The sequence below is a fragment of the Schistocerca gregaria genome, chromosome 11 (genome assembly GCF_023897955.1).
Source record: "Schistocerca gregaria isolate iqSchGreg1 chromosome 11, iqSchGreg1.2, whole genome shotgun sequence".
Classification (NCBI taxonomy): Eukaryota; Metazoa; Arthropoda; class Insecta; order Orthoptera; family Acrididae; genus Schistocerca; species Schistocerca gregaria.
In genome coordinates, this window is record NC_064930.1 from 136337306 (window position 1) to 136361856 (window position 24551).

The 24551-nt window shown below is 36.9% G+C and overlaps 2 protein-coding genes across 4 annotated transcripts in view; both read left to right on the forward strand.

The window, feature by feature from the left end:
- Nucleotides 1–24235, forward strand: part of LOC126294993 (zinc finger protein 59-like) — an 85613-nt gene extending 61378 nt beyond the window's left edge. For 2 of the 3 annotated variants that reach the window (XM_049987237.1, XM_049987239.1), the window contains exons 5-7: nt 10478–10515; nt 20271–20881; nt 20943–24235. In XM_049987237.1, the coding sequence (XP_049843194.1) occupies nt 10478–10515; nt 20271–20881; nt 20943–20977 (684 nt within the window). In that variant the 3' untranslated portion in view covers nt 20978–24235. The remainder of the gene's footprint in view (nt 1–10477; nt 10516–20270; nt 20882–20942) is intronic. The other variant, XM_049987238.1, reaches the window with a different exon arrangement.
- On the forward strand, nt 21081–21591 carry LOC126295062 (zinc finger protein 85-like). Its single transcript, XM_049987309.1, has 2 exons — nt 21081–21094; nt 21201–21591. The coding sequence occupies exons 1-2, from the start codon at nt 21081–21083 to the stop codon at nt 21589–21591; spliced, it is 405 nt and encodes a 134-aa protein (XP_049843266.1).
- Nucleotides 24236–24551: the final 316 nt, after the last annotated feature.

The following is a 24551-nucleotide window of genomic DNA, read 5'->3' on the forward strand; positions in this document are numbered from 1 at the left end:
TATGAGATCTATACAATATTTAGTCCTTGTGCAATAAATAATCCTGTATTTGTGTGCCAATCAAACCTAATAGTAGGAAATTTAAAAGCATGCCACTGAATTGCTTCAATATCTTCATTTAACCTGACCTGGTGGATCTCACACTGTCAAGCAGTACTTCATTGCATATACTACAACAAAAAAATTTTGCAAAACAGGGGTTCAAAAGAGAATATATGAAATTGGTGAGATGAATCTGGGAAACTGAGTTTAAAACCACTACCACACAACTCCTTAAACCTGCAAACATGCTACAAATATGTAAATTTCTGAACTCCAGTTTATATGAGTTTCAGATACACCATGCTATAGCCAATAAGGATACAAAAATACTCAGTGTAAGAACAAGAAAGGAATTTTTTAGTCATTTCATAGTCTCGTGCATATAAAGATTAGATTTCAGCCTATCAAGAATGAAACAAATCAATAAAACACTCCTCATTAATCCATTAACACCCATAATTCAATGAGTAAAAATTTTTTCAAGAAATTACGTCCAAACGTATATATACAATTACAGAAATCTGTAATTATTGATATGTGTTCAATTACCCGGAAGTTTCTAAATGCAATGTAACATATACCATACAGTCAAAAGGAAGTCGCGCTTGATCAAGGTCCGCGTCTCATGCCATTTTTAAGCAGAAATAACGTCTGAGAAAAGGATGATGATGATGATGAACAAGTATACACATTTATTACCAGATACCCAGAATTAAAATTTTTAATAGAACAATGACTAGCTGATCAGATCCGTGTAATAATAAAAAATAACAGGATACCCCAGTCAGAATTAGAAAACATCAAACAACAAGTACAGCAAATAATGGAACAAAATAATGTGCAATCAGAAGAAGAAGAAGAAGAAAATACAGTAATAGACTCGCACATCCCAGAGAAAACAAACAAAGAACAACACGCATCAATTAAACAATCACATGAAAACGAAATCTTAAGACAGCCACCAGAACAAGCACAAACAGAACACGATGTAACACACGTTAGATATAGAAGAAAAATTTCAGCTGACATATATAGAATACAAAGACACATATACAGACATTAGACCATTATTGCTTAGACCACCAAATAACCCACTAGTCGAAACAACAATAAAAAGTATCAACACAATCGTACACAACAAAATAAATGAAAACACAACTATGGAAGAGTTACAACTACTGGTTTATATAGGAGTACTCACGACACTAAATATACAAACTAGTCAGAGATCAGAACCAACTAACGCACAGAAGAAACCCACAAAACCAGCATGGCAACACAGGCTGCAGAGCAGAATAGAAAAACTGAGAAAAGAAATCGGACAGCTAACACAATTTATAAGAAATGAAATATCAGACAAAAATGAAAAAGGTTAGGTAAAATTTCACAAGAAGCGATAGAGCAATTAGATGAGAAGAAGCAGAAATTACAAGCATTGGCCAAACGACTTAGAAGATACAACAAAAGTGGAAATAGAAGGAAACAAAACCAAACATTCAACACAAATCAGAAGAAATTTTACCAGACAATAGATAACACACACATTAAAATAGAGAATCCACCACACATAACAGACATGGAACACTTCTGGAGCAACAAATGGTCAAACCCGGTACAACATAACAGGCATGCACGGTGGATAAAAGCAGAAACAGACACATACAAGATGATACCACAAATGCCTGAAGTGATAATTTTGGAACATGAAGTCACCAAAGCAATTAATTCTACTCACAATTGGAAAGCCCCTGGAAAAGATAAAATAGCAAATTTCTGGCTAAAGTAGTTCACCTCAACATGATCACATCTAACTAAATTATTTAACAGTTACATTGCAGACCCATACACATTCCCTGATACACTTACACGTGGAATAATTTATATGAAACCTAAATATCAAGCAGACACAGCAAACCTAGCTAAATACCCCCTCCCCCCCCCCCATAACATGCCTACCAACAATATACAAAATATTAACTTCATTTATAATTTTGTTCTGTGTTGTATGTGTCATTAATTTCTGTGTAATGACTGAAGAACAGAAAGGCTGTTGCAAAGGAGCACGAGGATGTAAAGAGCAACTGATAATAGATGCAGAGATTACATATCAATCTAAAACTAAACAAAGGTCGCTACACTACGCATACATTGATTACCGAAAAGCTTTTGATAGTGTACCCCACTCATGGTAATTACAAATATTGGAAATAAACAAAGTGGATCCTAAATTGATGCAGTTCCTAAAGGTAGTAATGAAAAATTGGAAAACCACACTTAATATCCAAACAAATTCAAAGAATATCACATCACAGCCAATAGAGATTAAGCATGGAATATACCAAGGAGACTCATTAAGTCCTTTCTGGTTCTGCCTTGCTCTGAACCCACTATCCAACATGCTAAATTATGGATACAATATTACTGGAACATATCCACACAAAATCACACATTTGCTATACATGGATGATCTGAAACTACTGGCAGCAACAAATCAACAACTCAACCAATTACTAAAGATAACAGAAGTATTCAGCAATGATATAAATATGCCTTTTGGAACAGACAATTGTAAGAAAAATAGCATAGACAAGGGAAAACACACTAAACAAGATGATTACATATTGTATAACCACAGCGACTGCATAGAAGCGATGGAAAAAACAGATGCCTATAAATATCTAGGTTACAGACAAAAATAGGAATAGATAATACAAATATTAAAGAAGAACTAAAAGAAAAATATAGTCAAAGACTAACAAAAATACTGAAAACAGAATTGACAGCAATCAAAACAAAAGCTATAAATACTGATGCTATACTAATATTGACCTACTCATTTGGAGTAGTGAAATGGAGTAACAGAGACCTAGAAGCTCTCAATACACTTACACGATCACAATGCCACAAATATAGAATACATCACATACATTCAGCAACAGAAAGATTCACATTAAGCAGAAAGGAAGGAGGAAGGGGATTTATTGACATAAAAAACCTATATTATGGACAGGTAGACAATTTAAGAAAATTCTTTCTAGAACGAGCAGAAACGAGCAAAATACACAAAGCAATCACTCATATAAATACATCGGCTACACCACTGCAATTTCATAACCATTTCTACAACCCTTTAGATCACATAACATCAACAGATAAGAAAAAAGTAAATTGGAAAAAGAAAACACTACATGGCAAGCACCCGTATCACCTAACACAGCCACACATCGATCAAGACGCATCCAACACATGGCTAAGAAAAGGCAATATATACAGTGAGATGGAAGGATTCATGATTGCAATACGGGATCAAACAATAAACACCAAATATTACAGCGAGCATATTATTAAAGATCCCAATACCACAACAGATAAATGCAGACTTTGCAAACAACAAGTAGAAACAGTAGATCACATAACAAGTGGATGTACAATACTAGCAAATACAGAGAATATCCCAGAAGACATGACAATGTAGCAAAAATAATACATCAACAGCTTGCCTTACAACATAAACTTATAAAACAGCACGTTCCCACATACAAGTATGCACCACAAAATGTACTGGAGAATGATGAATACAAATTATACTGGAACAGAACCATTATAACAGATAAAACAACACCACATAACAAACCTGACATCATACTCACCAATAAAAAGAAGAAATTAACACAACTAATCGAAATATCCATACCCAATACAACAAATATACAAAAGAAAACAGGAGAAAAAATTGAAAAATACATCCAACTGGCTGAGGAAGTAAAGGATATGTGGCATCAGGATAAAGTTGACATTATACCAATTATACTATCAACTACAGGAGTCATACCACACAATATCCACCAGTACATCAATGCAATACAACTACATCCAAACTTATATATACAACTACAGAAATCCGTAATTATTGATACATGTTCAATTACCCGAAATTCCTAAATGCAATATAACATGTACCGTACAGTTGAAAGGAAGTAATGCTTGATCAAGGTCCGCATCACTTTCTACTTCTGACCAGACATAACGTCTGAGATAAGAAAGAAATAATAATAATAATAATAATAATAATAATAATAATAATAATAATAATAATAATAATAATAATAATAATAGCAGCCCCCCCAAATGAACTGTGGACCTTGCCCTTAGTGATACGGATAGCCGTACCGTAGGTGCAACCACAACGGAGGGGTATCTGTTAAGAGGTCAAACACTTGGTTCCTGAAGAGGGGCAGCAGCCTTTCAAGTAGTTGCAGGGGCAACAGTCTGGATGATCTGTCCTTGTAACACTAACCAAAATGGCTTTGCTGTGCTGGTACTGCGAACGGTTGAAAGCAAGGGGAATCTACAGCCGTAATTTTTCCTGAGGACATGCAGCTTTACTGTATTGTTAATGATGATGGTGTCCTCTTGGGTAAAATATTCCGGAGGTAAAATAGTCCCCAATTCGGATCTCCAGACGAGGACTACTCAAAAGGACATCGTTATCGGGAGAAAGAAAACTGGCGTTCTACGGATCGGAGCGTGGAATGTTGGATCCCTTAATCGGGCTGGTAGGTTACAAAATTTTTATAACGGGAATGGATAAGTTAAAGTTAGATACAGTGGGAATTAGTGAAGTTTGGTGGCAGGAGGGACAAAACTTATGGTCAGGCGAATACAGGGTTATAAATACAAAATCAAATAGGGGTCACACAGGAGTAGATTTAATAATGAATAAAAAAATAGGAATGCGCATAATCTACTACAAACAGCATAGTGAACACATTATTGTGGCCACGATAGACACGAAGCCCACGCCTACTACAGTAGTACAAGTTTATATGCCAACTAGCTCTGCAGATGACGAAGAAATTGAAGAAATGTTTGATCAAGTAAAAGAAAATATTCAGATAGTGAAGGGTGACGAAAATTTAATAGTCATGGGTGACTGGAATTCGGTAGTAGGAAAAGGGAGAGATGGAAACGTAGTAGGTGAATATGGATTGGGGGTAAGAAATGAAAGAGGAAGCTGCCTGGTAGAATTTTGCACAGAGCACATCATAGCTAACACTCGGTTCAAGGATCATAAAAGAAGGTTGTACACATGAAAGAAGAATGGAGATACTGACAGATTTCAGATACATTATATAATGGTAAGACAGAGGTTTAGGTACCAGGTTTTAAATTGTAAGAGATTTCCAGGGGCAGATGTGGACTCTGTTTCCAATCTATTGGTTATGAACTGTAGATTAAAACTGAAGAAACTGCAAAAAGGTGGGAATTGAAGGAGATGGGACCTGGATAAACTGAAAGAACCAGAGGTTGTACCGAGTTTCAGGGAGAGCATGAGGGAACAAATAGCAGGAATGGGAGAAAGAAATACAGTAGAAAAAGAATGGGTAGCTTTGAGGGATGAAGTAGTGAAGGCAGTAGAGGATCAAGTAGGTAAAGAGACGAGGGCTAGTAGATATCCTTAGGTAACAGAAGAAATATTGAATTTAATTGATGAAATGAGAAAATATAAAAATGCAGTAAATGAAGCAGGCAAAAAGGAATACAAACGTCTCAAAAATGAGAGCGACAGGAAGTGCAAAAAGGCTAAGCAGGGTTGGCTAGAGGACAAATGTAAGGATGTAGAGGCCTATCTCACTAGGGGTAAGATAGATACTGCCTACAGGAAAATTAAACAGACCTTTGGAGAAAAGAGAACCACTTGTATGACTATTAAGAGCTCAGATGGAAACCCAGTTCTAAGCAAAGAAGGGAAAGCAGAAAGGTGGAAGGAGTATATATAGGGGCTATACAAGGGCGATGTACTTGAGGACAATGTTATGGAAATGGAAGAGGATGTAGATGAAGATGGAAATGGGAGATACGATAGTGCGTGAAGAGTTTGACAGAGCACTGAAAGACCTGAGTCGAAACAAGTTTCATTGAAACTACTGACGGCCGTGGGAGACCCAGTCCTGACAAAACTCTACCCTCTGTTGAGCAAGATGTATCAAATAGGTGAAATACCCTCAGACTTCAAGAAGAATATAATAATCCCAATTCCAAGGAAAGGACGTGTTGACAGATATGAAAATTACCGAACTATTAGTTTAATAAGTCACAGCTGCAAAATACTAATGCGAATTCTTTACAGACGAATGGAAAAACTGGTAGAAGCTGACCTCGGGGAAGATCAGTTTGGATTCCGTAGAAATGTTGGAACATGAACATGTGAGGCAATACTGACCCTACGGCTTATCTTTAACTAGATTAAGGAAAGGCAAACCTATGATTCTAGCACTTGTACACTTAGAGAAAGCTTTTGACAACGGTGACTGGAATACTCTCTTTGAAATTCTGAAGGTGGCAGGGGTAATCTATTGGGAGCGAAAGAATATTTACAATTTGTACAGAAACCAGATGGCAGTTATAAGAGTCTGAGGACATGAAAGAGAAGCAGTGGTTGGGAAGGGAGTGAGACAGGGTTGTAACCTCTCCCTGATGTTACTTAATCTGCATATCAAGCAAGCAGTAAAGGTAACAAAAGAAAAATTCGGAGTAGGAATTAAAATCCATCTAGAAGAACTTTGAGGTTTGCCGATGACATTGTAATTCTGTCAGAAACAGCAAAGGACTTGGAAGAGCAGTTGAACGGAATGGATAGTGTCTTGAAGGGAGGATATAAGATGAACGTCAACAAAAGGAAAACAACGATAATGGAATTTAGTGGAATTAAGTTGGGTGATGTTGAGGGTATTAGATTACTTAAGGTAGTAAAGAAGTTTTGCTATTTGGGGAGCAAAATAACTGATGATGGTCAAAGTAGGGAGGATATAAAATGTAGACTGGCAATGGCAAGGAAAGCGTTTCTGAAGAAGAGAAATTTGTTAACATTGAGTATAGATTTAAGTTTAAGGAAGTCGTTTCTGAAAGTATTGGTATGGAGTGTAGCCATGGATGGAAGTGAAACATGGATGATAAACAGTATGGACAAGAAGAGAATATAAGCTTTCGAAATGTGGTGCTATGGAAGTATGCTGCAGATTAAATGGGTAGATCACATAACTAGTGAGGAGGTATTGAATAGGATTGGGGAGAAGAGAAGTTTGTGGCACAACTTGACTGGAAGAAGGGATCAGTTGGTAGGACATGTTCTGAGGCATCACCAATTCAGTATTGGAGGGGAGCGTGGAGGGTAACACATGTAGAGGGAGACCAAGAGGTGAATACACCAAACAGATTCAGAAGGATGTAGGTTGCAGTAGGTACCGGGAGATGAAGAAGCTGTCACAGGATAGAGTAGCATGGAGAACTGCATCAAACCAGTCTCAGGACTGAAGATAACAACAACAAGAACAATAATGATGATAATGCAGTCTGGAAATATCTCACATAGTGTCAGTGTGAGGAGATTAGCAATAGTCAAAGGTATCTCAGCTGGCTGCAGTGGCCGAGCAGTTCTAGGCGCTTGAGGCCAGAACTGAGTGACTGCTACAGTTACAGTTCCGAATCCTGCTTCTGGCATGGCTGTGTGTAATGCCCTTAGGTTAGTTAGGTTTGGGTAGTTTTAAGTTTTAGGTTTGAGAGTCAATCGGAGAAAGACGAAGGTAATGAGAAGTAGTAGAAATGAGAACAGCGAGAAACTTAACATCAGGATTGATGGTCACGAAGTCAATGAAGTTAAGGAATTCTGCTACCTTGGCAGTAAAATAACGAATGACGGACGGAGCAAGGAAGATATCAAAAGCAGACTCGCTATGGCAAAAAAGGCATTTCTGGCCAAGAGAAGTCTACTAATATCAAATACCGGCCTTAATTTGAGGAAGAAATTTCTGAGGATGTACGTCTGGAGTACAGCATTGTATAGTAGTGAAACATGGACTGTGGGAAAACCGGAACAGAAGAGAATCAAAGCATTTGAGATGTGGTGCTATAGACGAATGTTGAAAATTAGGTGGACTGATAAGGTAGGGAATGAGGAGGTTCTATACAGAATCGGAGAGGAAAGGAATATGTGGAAAACACTGAAAGGAGGAGGGACAGGATGATAGGACATCTGATAAGACATGAGGGAATGACTTCCATGGTACTAGAGGGAACTGTGGAGGGCAAAAACCGTAGAGGAAAACAGAGATTCTAATAGGTCAAGCAAATAATTGAGAATGTAGGTTGCAAGTGTTACTCTGAGATGAAGAGGTTAGCACAGGAAAGGAATTCGTGGCGGGCCGCATCAAACCAATCAGTAGACTGATGACAAAAAGAAAAAAAAATGTCTATGTGACTGATGATAAGTCCCATAATGATCAGAGCCATTTGAACCAAAGACACCTTATTCTCAGTAGGCTTTCTAAAAGTAATCTGCAATAGCAGCTTCTGCTTTTTAATGTGTGATGTATCACATTCGACACCCATGAAGACATTTTGATTTGTGGAACACAATGTGTGGATCATAGAACGAATGAATGGATGAATAACCTTCCCTGGCCAGGGTATAGGCTGTAGTGTGATTTCAACATTGAAAGAGAAATTAAATTTATGAAGAAAATACAAAAAGTTAAGAAATAAATGCAGCACATCAAGACAGAGCAAGATTACCATATTTTACTGAAAGGGTAGTGATTTCTGTGTAACCAGATCCTGTGGGTGTTCCGAAAAGATTCATCTTAATTCACAAGGCTATATCCTAGACACTAATAAAGATATAAATGTAGGATACATGTTGCTTAGATGTATCACTATAAAGCTTTTATTTCCCAAAGAACCATCCAATTTATCAAGTGTACATATTCTATATGCATGCAAGTATAATGGGGTGCTTATCACAATTTGGTTTAAGTACAATGTTTTCATTTGCCTTTGATGAAAGTTCAGTATTCCCTCCACCAGATGTGCAACAAATATTGAGGCAATAGACTTGTCCCATACTTAATGAAGCACATTTGGAGTTACTGTCATCAAAATTGTTACTTTAGCTATCACTAAGGTGTAGGATGGCATGGCAAATTGTTGGATCCTTTGACAAACCCTGACAAAAAAATTGCATACTGCAAGATCAGACAAAATTCAAGGTCAGCAAATGAATGTGAGATGTCTATGCCTCTTATGGCTGATTGTTCAGAAGTGCTCTTTCACGCAGGTGCCAGTGTGGTGATGCTCTATCCTGTTGAAAAATGATTTTTTTCTGGATAGTTTCTTTTGCATCTATCTCCAAACCCTTTATTATTTCTATTTATGTCAACATTTCATTTGTTGCAAAGTTACTTACTATACTGATCGTATTCCTCATTAATGTTACTAAAGTTTTGCTTCATTAAATTACATAATCTGAATAACAAATCATGACCACTACCAAGAAATTGTTTGTTTCTTGTAGCAAAATACAGTACACTTATCTTTATTATTCATTACCAGTGCAGTTGTTGTTTTTGAACAAAAATTAGCTGTTTTACTTAGCTTAATTGAACTTGCTGTCAGAGATGACTCAGTCTATACTTTAATGTACACTAGTTTGTTTAATCTGACCTGTTTCACAAAATGTGATCATCTCTGGGTTTGATGACTGAATTCCTGGATTCTCCTTGATGTTAAAGGTCTTCTCCTAGGCTCCAGTAACAGACTTGTTTTACTGCTATTATAGTTGTCCACATTCTAAGTGCTTCTTCATGTGTATTCATTGTATACTGGCTCTTTATAGTCTGCCACCTGAATTTATCAGCAGTTTTATTAATCCCTCCCCTTCTGTGAAATGTATGACTGCATATTCATTCATATGAAGAGGACACTGTCCTCACGTTGACCATGTTCATTTACTATTCACAATAATACATGAATCTTTTTCATCTATATTCCTATAAAACACCACCACTTCATGTTATAATTCCTATTGCTTTTATGTCATGCTGTACTCCTAAATTTCCTCTGTGAATGAAACTGATGTGACATTTAACGATTTTGATGTTCCATGCGATGAGCTATCTCAAGAGAATGGAATAATATTCAGTACTGCAGTTGTTTAAAAAATAAATTTAATAGCATTTCAGATAGAATTTTTTTCAGTTTTTTCTTTACCTGTCTCATCAATAAATTTGACCATTTTTCACATTTTTCTCTGCTATTTCACCTAATCCTATGTGCATGATAGGTGAATGATGTTTCAGGACACTTATTTTTCAAGTATCAAATAGGAAATTTGTATTCAAATGAGTCAATGTTTTTATAGTTATTTACACAGCTAAAAATAAAGTGCTGAAATGAAGTGTTGATTTTTCATTTTGCTTTTACTTTATTTTTTACTTTTTACCTTTTCTTCAATTACTGCTACAGTTATGTAGCATCTCTTTGTTCCAAACACTACTTGGAAATAGTATTAACAATCACATGTTAGTGGGTGTTAATACAATTTTATTTATTTACTGTTTCATCAATTTTAAATCACCAGTAATTCTTTGTAATATTTCAGGTGGCAGCCTCAATAAGAAATGCATCTGATAGTACGAGGTACGTTTTTATTATTCACTGCACAATTTTTGGAGCTGTATAAATTTTTAGCTACTCCATGTGAAAGCAAAAAAATAACCCCTAGGGAACAAAATACCAGAAGTTTTTATAAAAATTTCTTTTTTTTTTCAATTCCATTTTTCTACATATTAACCATTTATAGTATACATTATATATGTACTGCAGCAATATTACGCATGTTATTACAGGAAACACTATTATGTACACCATTCTGTTAATGCAAAAAAATAAAAAGAAGCTTTACAACATTATGAGGTACATCAGTGCCATTTATAACATTCGTTTGCAATAACAACACAAACAGCAAAGATGAAAAGCAAAACACTTTCATTAAATACTGTAGTGTAATTTGAAAAATTATACACTCAGATAATTTTCTTATGGCAAACATCCAGAATATTGTGCTGTCACAGGAAGAAACAAAAATGCCTGCTTGCTTCAGGCCATCTCTAAAAACTTCTGTAAAAATAATGATGAGTTCAGATGTTATAGCAAAAGTGTCAAAGGCGTTTAACACTTAATGGTGGGTAGGCAGAATGGTCTTGTCCTCACATTCTTATGATGCATTTTGCACCTCAGACAGAAACTTTTGTACATCAGATTCAGGACTAACTGCAGGATTTGAAATGTCTTGCAAAATATTCCACTCTTAGGTGAAGTGATTGTCTCCATCTAACTTGCAACAAATCTCCAGGCATTTCTAAATCAGTTCTTCATGTGTTGTGACAGAACTGATTCCCAATTTGTATTCCATCCAATACAATCCAATTTGGCATTTCAATCTTGTTTTCAGCAATACAGATTGCACAAGTGGCTTGTGATACAATATCTTCATAGCATCAGTAATGCCTTGATGCAAAGGCTGAAGGCAACTGAATGTATTTGGAGGTAAAAAGTTAACCTTTACCTTAGTTCATATTGAAACATAAAAGCCATTTAAGATTAGCTGTCAATTGACAGCAGATGCAAGGGAAAACATCAATTTCATGTTCATAAAACAAATGGGTTTCTCAGATTTACTGATCACCCAAGGATATTGTTTATCTATATCATATGAATTACAGACAAGTACATAATTAAACATTGTTTACTGCTGGCCTGACCATGGCATATTTCACCTCTTATTTTGTGGTTTGACTTGGCGAAAGTTGTAAAGAAATCCTAGTTTTGTCTGCATTTCAGATATAAGATATAGCAAACTTTTCTTTCACTTGGTCAAATTCCTGCAACCAGTCCTTGCCCCACCTTCATCAATTTTATTCATTTCACTGCTAATAACTGAAGATGAAATTATGCCACTGTTTTGGAACTTACACGATACAGCCAACAAGCAAAAACACCGAAGTCTATTTTGAATGTCTAAATTTTTTGCCATCTCATTTATTGTTGACTGAATTATAGTTCCACTATAGGTACATTGGAAGTGTACATATTGATGAACCATTGTAAAAGTAAAAGTTCAGCATCTTCGTACATAACACTGTGAAGTCACTTAGATTTGCTCCTGGAACCCGGTGCCGCAGAGTTATGAACTTTTCATTTAGGTAGTGTGATTAATGTAGATTTGCTGAGTCTAATCTTTCTGGCAGTTGTGCTGTTGCTCAATACACCATGGTATGCTTCCTGCAGAATTTTTAGTTTAACTTCCTGATGCATGCTTTCTGCTTTCTATTGACGTGACTACCCTTTACTGCTTGGAACTGAATGTTACTAATACTGGCTCCATGTAAAGAACATAAAAGCACGTCTCAACATGTAATTGTACTTATTAAAGGAATCTAGTTTTTTCACACTGTTGTCATGATTGTTTAGATTGTTGATAATAATTGTTGAGCAATGTTACGCACAAAAGTCAGCCAGAGAAACATTACGAAAAAAGTTTGTAATTCATTTGTTTAACCAGTAAAACTTTGTATAATATCACGTACATCACTGCCTGGGCTTTTCTTTTGCTGGTGTTAACCAAGTGTTCACCTTAAGTGAGTTCACATTAAGCATGGTGCTTGACATATACAAGATTGTTCATTATTATCGACAAGAAAAAATATTACGAAGCAATATGGTTGGTAACACGTTCAATAAAACAGCTGGTTTGTGTTTCTGTTCCTTAATAAAAAGAGTGCAATTCCTTTATACAAAAAAGAGAACGTAAGTTCAGGTGAAGTGTCAGCAGCTGTATAGTGCTAACTATTGTAATTGAATATGACATGGAAGTCACAGAAATTCAACATGGTGGGTACAAGCTAATGTAGAACAAGTAAGAGGGAAAGGGTGAGTGGTTATAAATGCAGGTACTGGAGTAAAGTCTTAATTCTTTCAGTTAATGAATGTCATGGTGAACAGCTCTTTGACCACTGTGTCAAGAATGTGAATTGGGAAACCTAAGCTTGTTGTATTGACAGTTTACAGACCACCATCATGATCTTAAATTTCATAAAGCAGCTGTAGGCAGCCTTAGAAAGGCCGTGTAGAATTGGCTTGTGAGTGGTTATCTTCTGTGACTTTAATGTTGATTTTCTGTCAGAAGCTAGAAATCAAGGACACCTGGAATTCCCAATGTCTGAATTTGGGAAATCTAACACAGTACAATTCCACACAAGGACTTAATGGGCACACCACAAGCTTGGCTGGTTTGGGAGTGAAACCGATAGTAAGTGATTTATCTGACCATGACAGTAAAATGAATATTAATCAGTTGTGGCCAGGTCGTAGGAGGAAACTATTTTCACCACTGAATCACAGTAATAAGAGTGAAATTTCTTTATGAATGTTAACATTAGGTGTATAAGGTACACAGTGTGGTTGTACAATTAAACTTTGTGTTAGTTATTTTCCTGGTCTTCTTATTCTCTAAAAAACTATAATAACTTCTTGGACTTCAATACCATGTGCAAGGTAGAGAGAGCTATACCTAATTCAGAAGACAACAGATTGCACATAGTGAAATATTCAGCTGTACTGCCTGTAGTGCACTATCAGATCTTCCTTTGTGTTCAGTAAAGCTCTTTTTTCCTGGCACAAGATGTTCTCATCCCAAAGTGTAGCCATCCTTTCTTGGTGCTAGAAATGTAGGAATGCTGGACTCATGAGATTTTCAAATTATGTTTATGAAATAATTCAGTTCCACATTTACTGTGTATATCCATTTTAAACATTTAACATTGTTCACCTAGTAAATGTTCACTGATCAGCATGACTGCTATGTCTAGATACACACCCATTTTTTGCGAATCAATGTGAAGTAAAAGCTTAATATCTCTTCTTAAACTTATTTGATATGTATCATACACACTTCAGCAATATTCTGAGGCGAGTGTTACAGTTGTTTTGAAAGCATCACGTTTATAGCATGACTGGATTCCTCTCGCCTCCTAGCAATGTATTGTATAGTATCGTAGCAACTGAACCAGTGTGGTATCTCCACATATTGCTACACTCAAGAATTAATGAGAGTAGTGATAGGATACTATGTTTCTCCTTTCTTTGAACTACACTTTGTTTAGTCTGAATATTTAATGCTAGTTGCCAATTGTTGCAACATTTCAAAATTTTATCTAGGTACGAGTTGATAGATTCTTTTAATTACTTCATAATTGGCAGAACTAGTAATTGTATGTGCTTGTACAATTATGGATAGCTTTGCCTTCTTATCTGTCTTGGCTATGGTACTGAGTCCACAATACTGTTCATAATAGTTTACTTCCATTTCTATATTCTTATTTATAATTACTTCTACTCATGCATTACTCCTGTTTCATTTTGTGCTAATAACTCTGTACTCACCTGACCAGAAATGTTGTTGGTCCTCCCTTTGCACCACACTAATTACCACCATATCAAAATTAAACTTATCCATTTCTCATTTCATATTCTCTTCCACAACTAATCAATCAAGCAACTTAACATTCCACATTCTGACTTTTAGCCATATTGTTCTTTTCCCTGATAATATCTGCCAGAGTAGGTGCCTCCCAGAGATCTGTCATTATCATTAAACTATTCAGTAGGGCTGTACGTCATTATGGATTATAACAGGTGTATGTCCTTTGCTTTTAGCTGTTCACAGTACTAACATAGCAAGGCCATGTTGGCTAATGGTACAAACTGTTGTACATCTACATCTGCATAGATGCTCGGCAAGCCATCGTACAGTATGGTGGCAGCTGGTACCTGTACTACTAGAAAAACCTGTTATCCGTCTTCATTAACCACATGTTAGTGTCTGGAGTCTCCCTAGATATACTTCCATTGCAGTTTTATGTACTGTCTGTCTGTTTCATTAAGTCATGCAAATCACTTCACTTTGGCAAGATATATACACTATGTGATCAAAAGTATCTGGGCACCCCCAAAAACATATGTTTTTTTGTATTAGGTACACAGTGCTGCCACTTACTGCCATGTACTCCATACCAGCGACCTCAGGAGTCATTAGACATCATGAGAGAGCAGAATGGAGTCCTCTGTGGAACTCGCAGACTTCAAATGTGGTCGGTGATTGGGTGACACTCGTGTCATACATTCATATGCAAGATTTCCATGATCCTAAACATCCTTAGCTGCACTGTTTCCAATGTGATAGTGAAGTGGAAACATGAAGGGACATATACAGAACAAAAACGTAAAGGCTGACCTAATCTGATGAGAAATTGTGTAAAAGGCAGACATCTATCCAGATCATCACACAGGAACTCCAAACTGCATGAGGATCCACTGCAAGTATTGTAACAGTTAGACAGGAGGTGAGAAGACATCGATTTCATGGTTGAGTGGCTGCTCACAAGCTACACATCATGCTGATAAATGTTAAACAACACCTTGCTTGGTGTAAGGAGCATAAACATTGGATGATAGAACAGTGGAAAAATGTTATGTTGTGTGACGAATCATGGTACACAATGTGGCAATCCGATGACACTGTGTGGAAATGAAGAATGCCTGGTGAACATCTGTCAGTGCGTGCAGTACCAACAGTAACATTTGGAGATGGTGGTGTTGTGGTGTGGTAGTGTTTTTCATGGAGGGGGCTTGTATCCTTTGTTGTTCTGCGTGGCACTATCACAGCACAGGCTTACATTAGTTTTAAGGACCTTTTTGCTTCCCATTGCTGAAGAGCAATTCAGGGATGGCTCTTTCAACACGATCGAGTACCTGTTCATAATGCACAACCTGTGGCAGAGCGGTTACATAACAGTAACATCCCTGTAATGGACTGGCCTGCACAGAGTCCTGACCTGAGTCCTGTAGAACACCTTTGGGATGTTTTGAAACACTGACTTACATTGATACCTTTACTCACTGTGGCACTCTGTGAAGAATGGGCTGCCATTCCCCAAGAAATATTCCAGTACCTGGTTTAATGTATGCCTGTGAGAGTGGAAGCTGTCATGAAGAGTGAGGGTGGGCCAACATCATACTGAATTCCAGCGTTACTGATGGAGGGTGCCACAAACCTGTGTCATTTTCAGCCACGATTCCAGATAGGTTGGCTCACATAGTGTACATGTGGGAAATGAGTGCTACAAAAACTGAAACATGTGAAATAACTTAGCTATTACCAAAAAGTCACAAAATTAGGAAGACGTGACATTGTGCCATGGAGCTGTTAATAGCCTTTGTAATTGTACCATTGATATCATATATTCTCACAACCTACCTTACTGAGTTATTGCTTCTCGTAAGTAATTTTTTGGAAGCTACCCAACAATTAAGAATGGCTGGTAGAAATGAGGTAGCACATATTTGAGGAAAATTATGAATAACTAAAATGGTAACCCACAGATAACAGACATATAATATTAAATTCAAGTCCATAAGGGTTAACAGCATATGTAACTGCTCATGTAATCAGTCATGAGATGATGTCATATGAGCTTTGGTGTGGGATTTCAAAGGATAAGAACTCTATCATAAATACGGGGAAACTGCGCATGAATCAGGAACATAGTGTTGAAACAACTGTACCATCTTGAGCCATGGCTATCCGGCATGGAATGAGGATATTTGCTGTTTCATTCGGTTTTGTTATGGGAGGGTTGTACCAATGAGACATCTTAAGTCACTAGCAAAGTCTTCAAGAACACATTTGGTGGTGACTCGTGGGCTGTGTCAGCAGGTGGGGGTGTTACTTAATGCTCTACTCAATACCAATAGACAAAGATAGAAAACACTTGAAACCTAAAGTCACCACCATAATCACTGGGGAAAAGACATACAGGAACTAACAACTGTCAACTTTCTGAGCATCAGCTACAACTACCTCATCCCATGAATCATAGGTAGACTCATTCCACTAGATGTAAACATTGATGGTTTCAGGTGGAAACACAAAGTTCCTCAGCAAAAACCCTGAAATTGTCATCTCCCTACTCCCTTCTAGTAATGATTCATGAGCTTATCATTGGTTTAATTACTCCTATATTGCAATGGAACATCCATAGTTTGATAGCACATGTAGAGTAACTAAAACTTTATATCTGAAGAAGATCACTGTATTTCACTTCAGTCACTTTGTAAATGTTTCAGTAGTCCCATGCTGTGAGGGCACAGTATCTGACTGGTTCCCACTGGGGGTAAGGAGTGCTTGATGGACAACCTGTTTTTCTTGTCTGTGAGACATAAGTGAGGAATGAGATCAGACACTAGCTGTATCTCAATAATACTAGATTTTGTTTTCATTTGCCAGGAATCTCTTTGCAAGAAGCATTGCCAATATTGACCTAAAATTTTGACAGCCATTTCGCTTATAGGGGATAATAATGTCAGTAATATGCAGGAGTAATGCCAGCATCTCCTGGTGGGTCATGAGACGAGCTATGTCTCCTGAATACAGGTGGTAGAATTTGTTGCAGCACAGTTATTTGATTTCTGTCAACTAATCTCTAATCCTGATTCATTATAATTGTAACCTCCACATGCAGGCTTGTCAAAAGGATGTCATTGAGGTTGTTATCACACAGAGCAAAGAGAGCATTGTTTTGCCATCTGGTGATTTTTGAAACTGCTTCCATCTTGCCATTCTAAGATTATTGCAAGGTAAATTCACCACATTGTTGGTGTACTTGCCCTGTTGTGGAAGTAAATGTCAGCCCATAGTATTCACCTTTTGCAAAGCTTGGTGATAATTCCAATGTTGCTCATCTCCAGTGCGTATTTATCTGAGAACAGCTGTCTGCAACATTTCTTTTCTTAGCTGGCTCAACAAAAATGTGAATTAGCAACCAGGAGTAATTATTATTATTATTATTGTAATAGCCCATAAAACTGTTATATCAGGCAGGGACAATCTAAACACCAGATGGGAGACAGGGAGATAGCTCAGGCAGTGCAAATGTGGTGCCTCAAAGAACCTAGATACCACTTTTTATTTTCAAGTAGTACTACATAATAGCTGAACTGTTAGGAACCATTTATCTTTATGCAAGAAATCAATCTTGCCTATTCTGCTGAACCCAGGGGAAAAAGATATGTTGCACAAAATTACTGTAATGTTGCCCTCACCAATTGGAAGCCAAATTACAAGAAAAGTTTGATCAGCATGTGGCATACCTGGTCTGTAGAATCCAAGAAAGAATGTAATAACATCCAGCCTACATTTGGAGGATACTTCTGCACCCTGAGCTTGTGAATGGCTGGAATACACTGCCTTTCACTAATCCAATAATATGTCAAAACAGTGTGTATTTGTAACTGTCTCTTCATGATATATGTGTTTGTATGATGGTTCAGGGAAAGTCAGCGCCTGCCATTTATGCCATATGTAAACTGTGAAAGTGAGAAGTGTTTTCAGCCACTTTGATTATGGGCACACCAGCCATCTACCCTTATTACATGGCCTGTGTGGAAGCAGCAGTATAAGAAACATACCTACATAGAACATATCCAAAAGGTGTGTTCTTTGTAATGCAGAATACAATACTGTGGTCAGTGGGGTATAATATTCTACACTGACTTAGAGTTGTGAGACAAGAGCCCATTTTACTATGAGTTTCTTTTAAAGGACAGTTTCTGGTGTATGAAATTAGTGGCAGTGTTACCTGCAACAAAGTGATTAACTGTAAAGATTTCATTTAATCACATAGAAAATAAGTTTTACTGTAATCTGATTAAAACTACTTGACAGTTGACGTGTGTCACTTGACACTGCAGTGCTGCTACATCCACTGGCAGCTACTGCTCACAGTGAGTCACTTCACAAATGCTTTTAATATGTAATGCACAGCATGACAGAAATGAGATTTGCTCTGTTGAAAGCTGATTTTAAGTGATCTGTGACTAAACTGTGGTAGATGACAGGTTTTGTAGCCTTGAATTTAAACTCGTGTCCTAACCTTACCACAACCGTGTGATGTGCAGTATAACCGAGAAAACAGCGATCAAGAATCTGCAGCACAATTAAGATCATGATCATTTTGTGCAGAAGTTTTAAGGCTAACCACTATCAGCAAACTAGAGAAAGAATTTCCTTATTTTTGTTAGCATAGCCATATTCTGCAGAAAAATTTCATTTGTTGAGGAGAGCAAACTCTAATTTTTCACTGTCATTGGTTACCTGAAACCAAATATAATACCCACCAAGAAGCAAAACAGTCAAAAACAGCAATCAGGATAAAATAAGAATTATATCACACAAATGTGTGCATGCTCCTACACATCCACAGCCATATCCACAAGCAAATGATCTCTTTGGGAAGCTCAAAAATTTCCATTTCCATTCTGATGGAATGGGGTAGCTGCAGGTGGAATGATTGGACCCAGATATCACACAGGTGGACCATGCACCTACTGCCATTACTTGCTCTCAGAAGACTATGGTAGGCTGTACAGTGTGTGACTTGTGCTGACATCACCACTGACACATGTGTTTGATACAGCAAGGATGTTTTGGAATTCCCAGTGACCAAATGTTGAGCTGTAAAAATATTTTTGAATGGGTAGCTGTAACTGCATTGGCATTCTTCCTGCCAGAGGGATACATACAAGCTGTGCTACTAACAACACACATCTTGTGTTAGAAAAATTTGTGTGTCATTCACATTTGTTCATCAGTCTGGAAATTCATGTATGTGTTCCTTCATGTATTGACCTGACATTATTTCCTATATACGCACAGATGTTCTCCACCTGGTTGATGGCCTTACTATCTAGCCAATGAAAAAGTTGATGTTTGTGGTAGTTGTTGATTGATTTAGAATCAAATGAAAAGCCATGCTTTATTGTTTTGTAAAATGAATTTAATATATCTGATTTTAAGAATTTCTACCCATAGCTGAAATTGCTCTCCAAAACAAAGAAAAATCAACTGCAGAAAATTGTTTCACTTTTACTTTAAAACCATTGATTACTCTTCTTTTTCATTTCCTTTATTCTTTGAATGAAACTCCTATGTACAAAAGTGGAGGATATTATATCTAATAAATGTAGTATTTTTATAATATTGTGATACTTTTAAATAACCTACTAGAAAAATTGGAAATGTAGTCAGCACTGAATGAGATTGGTCATTATTGAATTTCCTATGATGGTTTGCTTTATGGAAATGTTTCAGTGTCTCAAAATGAAATTCTGGTAGAATTTCATGTTAATTTTAAACCACTTACATTTACTGAACAAGTTATCTGCGACGCTCATAAATTTTTATCTTTGAGTTGATAGCCTCTGATTTTGTGCGTGCTCAAATATTGTTCCTTGTATCTTGTAAATCAACATTTCACACTTCTTTCTTCATTCCTCAGTTGCATTCAAAGTGCTGGTGAGAGCTGTGACATTTCATTTCAAGAAACATTACATCAAGGAGTAGTCAACGACGAGCTGGAGATAGATGCAGAGAAGTCAACAGATTTCACTGTGTGCGGTAGCTATACCAAAATATCGATTTCACAAGAAGATAGCTTATTCAGCATGAGATGTAGTCATAGCATTAGGGAAAAGGATTTTCACAGGTTCAACTGTAATTTCTGCCTGAAGAGCTTCCCATCCAAATACAGACTCATAATGCATGTCTTCAACCACATTGATGGTGTGCAGGCACCTGCATATGTGTGTAAGTCATGTGGTGAGGTATTGCCCACTGATGACTGCTTGAAAAAACATTTGATAATGAGTAACGGTGACCAAGCATTATCTGCTGCCAACAGTGAGGTATTTGACTGCAGTGATGACCATGAAAACAATATCTCCTTGGAGAGTGTACGAGAAGGAAGCATGGAAATGACCGAGAAGCAGTCTTCATCCAAGGAAAGTAGGAAAACTTTGAAGAAATCCTTCAATGATGTATATAATACACATACTGTGACACAAGCTGCCGAGAAACCCGAAAGATGTAATGATGGAATGTTATCTACAAGTGATAATGTCAAAGGTCCCGAGTTCGAGTCTCGATCGGGCACACAGTTTTAATCTGCCAGGAAGTTTGATAATGTCAATGTCCACAGCGTGCTAAGTTCAAAGAGATGTCACAGATGTGATGTTTGTGCTAAGTTGTTCACTCTGTTAAGTAGTCTAAAGAGACACAAATTAATACACACTGGTAAGAGACCTCACGAATGCGACGTTTGCGGCAAATCTTTTAGTCGTTTTAGTAATCTAAAGGTCCATGACTTAATACACACTGGTAGGAGACCTTACAAATGTAGTGTTTGTGGAAAATCTTTTACTCATTCCAGCAATCTGAAGAGACACGAATTAATACACACAGGAAAGAGACCTCATAAATGTGATGTTTGCGGCAAAGCTTTCACTACATTGTACGATCTGAAGCCCCATGTGTTAATGCACACTGGAAAGGGACCCTACAAATGTAGTGTTTGTGGAAAATCGTTTGTTAATTCTGGCAATCTCAAGACACACGAATTAAGACACACTGGAAGCAGACCCTACAAATGTAGTGTATGTGGAAAATCCTTTAATCATTCAGGCCATCGTAAGACACATGAATTCATACACACAGGAAAGAGACCGTACAAATGTGATACTTGTGGCAAACGTTTTAATGCATTGTCCAATCTAAAGTGCCACGTCTTAATACACACTGGAGATAGTCCCTTTCAAATGTAGTGTTTGAGGAAAATTGTTTACTCATCCGAGTAATCTGAAGGCACAAAATTAGTACACACTGGACCAAGACTACACTAATGTAATGTTGGTGACAAATTTTTTTTCTTACTGGATCATCTGAAGAAACAATTGTTAATACATGCAGGGAAGAGATAAATGTTTTACTCTGCTACTCTCAAGTAACAATATTAGTACACACTACAGAACGACCGTATGTAGCGCTTGTGGAAAAGAGTTAAACCATTCCAGTATTTTCAAAACACAGGAGTTACTACACAATAAAAAGGGCTACACAGATATATTTCTGGGAAATCTTTTAGTCAGGTTGATCGTTTTAAGAAGGTTGCTATAATACACACTTAGTATAGACCATTCAAAGAACTGTCGAGGGCTCTAGTGTTACACATGTTGAAAGACCACACATGTGTTATGAAAATTGTTCGCATCTGCTAGAGAGAGGTCATAAAAATGACACATCCATTTCTGCTTCTTGACGTTTCAAGAAGATGCAGAATAAATACTACATATGAATCACACACTTGTTTTTTTGTGACAAATGGTCCATGCCTTAATGAACTGGCTACCAGAAATTTGTGCGGTGAGAGATATCTTTTACTCATTTGGGTAGAAGTTCCAAATAGTAATCAGGACCCCATCTTCATCGTGAGAATGAAACAATATGTTGCCATTTTTTTTAAAGATACGCCAATTCATGATTCATGAAGCTGTATGCACTAGCCAGGTGACAGCTAAGGTGTGCTTATTACATATTCTTCACTCAGGGTATTTATCTGAACAATGGAGAAAGATACAAAAATCTCATGATTATGTAAGCATTTTACTGAGGTATGCTTCTTTAATAGTTGCTATTTGTGAAGTTGATAATCTGCACACATGTGAACTGTTTGGTGCTAGTTCCCCATTAGGAAATAACTGATGGTGGTGAGTATGTAGTGATAAGCCAAAAATTTTGATCATCTGCCTAGTAGCCTTTTGATCCACCTTCATAATGCAATACATCATCACTTCTGCATGGTGTGGACTCATTAGTTCTTTGTTAGTTTTCCAGTAGTATATTGGATTACGTGTTGAAACATAGATCACACTGTACGCATAAGTTGTAGGCTGTTGGTCTGTTGCTGTGTAGACAGTGTGCAATAGCATCCCAAATTCGTTACATCATGATCTAATGGGTTGAACTAGGTGGGCAAGACAAGTGTGAACTATCATACTGGTCAGACCATTGTAGTGTCATTCTGACCCTGTGACCTGGTTAGTAATCCTGCAGAAAGATGATGCCACTGTCAGGGAAGTGATAAAGAGGTTGCAATAATGTTAGTATTATACGCAGCTGTCATGATGCTTTCAGTTATGACCTGCTTTTTGTTGGTATCTCATATGAATATCCCCCATAGCATGACATTGCCTTTATCTTCCTGCATCTGTTGTTTGGTACATGTTTTGAATAACCACTCATCTGGATGATGGCATATCTGGGCACAACCATTGACCTCGTCGAAAAAGAAATGTCTCTTATGCCAACATGTGACACATCTCTCTAGGTATGCAGTCAAATCTCAATTATTGCATTTCCACTGCTGCTGTAACTGACAATGTTGTTAGATCAACATTAGAATACAAAGCTGTTACATAACTTGGGGCCTCATTCTCGACAATGTCTGCTGAATTGCTTGAGTCTTGAGAATGCTCAAGCATTATCTCCTGTCTTCATAGACTGACATCGATCCCACTTTACAGAGCAGCCAGACTCTGATCTCCCATTCTCTAGGTAAAGCACAAGCATCCTGTACCTTCTTGTCAACTTGTGGTTTCACTATCTTTCAACGATGTTCCATAGAGGCTCACAATAGGAGCACATAAGCATCCAACCAGATTCGCTGTTAGTGAGATGCAATTACCCAGGTACCAGACAAAACCGTCTGCTCTTTGGCAAAGTTATTTGTCTGTTGTTTTTCACAGACTGTTGCTAGAATGATTATGCATTCATCTCTGCTTACACAGCTTCATTAATATGTGATATACCCACAATGCCACTGGGCAGCATACAGCCCTCCTATGGAAGTGGATATAATGATTTGGATCAAAAGTGTATATTCATGCAAAAGGGTCATTTGGTAAATTTTGTAGTAATTCAAAGTTTCATGCTTTTTTAAAGTTCATATCAATACACTACTGGCCATTTGAGCTGTATTTCTTGTGAAATATGTTTGTATAGTACAAAGCTCTGTACATAATTCTAAGTTAATGAAGAGTAGTTTTATGCATATAGTCTTTCAATTATTTGTCTGTTTCTAATTATCATGTAACTGCTGCACAAACATATGTGGGAAAACTATGTCATCATGTAGTGTCAGATTATAATTCCAATTGTATAAAACACAAGGACAACCGAAACAGCTCAAAATGTGATTACTAAAATTTAAATTTAATCCAAATGCATAATTTTTATTGTAATAAGTAAATATAGCAAATGTGCTTTCTTTCTAATTTCTTTGTTCTCATTTTATTTCTTTTTAGTTGTCTTCTTTCATCTACTTTAAACATGATTGCATAGTGTGTATTTTCCTTTATTTTTATAATAAATGTGAGGTTTCAGAAAACATTACTAATGCTTTGTCTCATATTTCATAATGTTTGTTTTTGGTCATTTTTTTCGGTTATCTACCCATTTCTTGTTGGTGTAAGGTATTTGGTTTATGTTTTGTCATACTAGTAATAACTTGAGGTAATTGTTATTAAGTGTTGTCATTTTTGAGTTTTGTGACACTTTCAGCTTTATGGCTATTGTCTGAAATGAGAATGTATCTGTCATGATGGTTCTTGAAACATAATACTGTGCTGCTATCTGGTCTGTAATACTGCAGTGGCTTTTAAATATTGAGGCAATGGTGATATATTTGCAGTTTGTGGACTACTATTCTTCATACACACTTGATAAG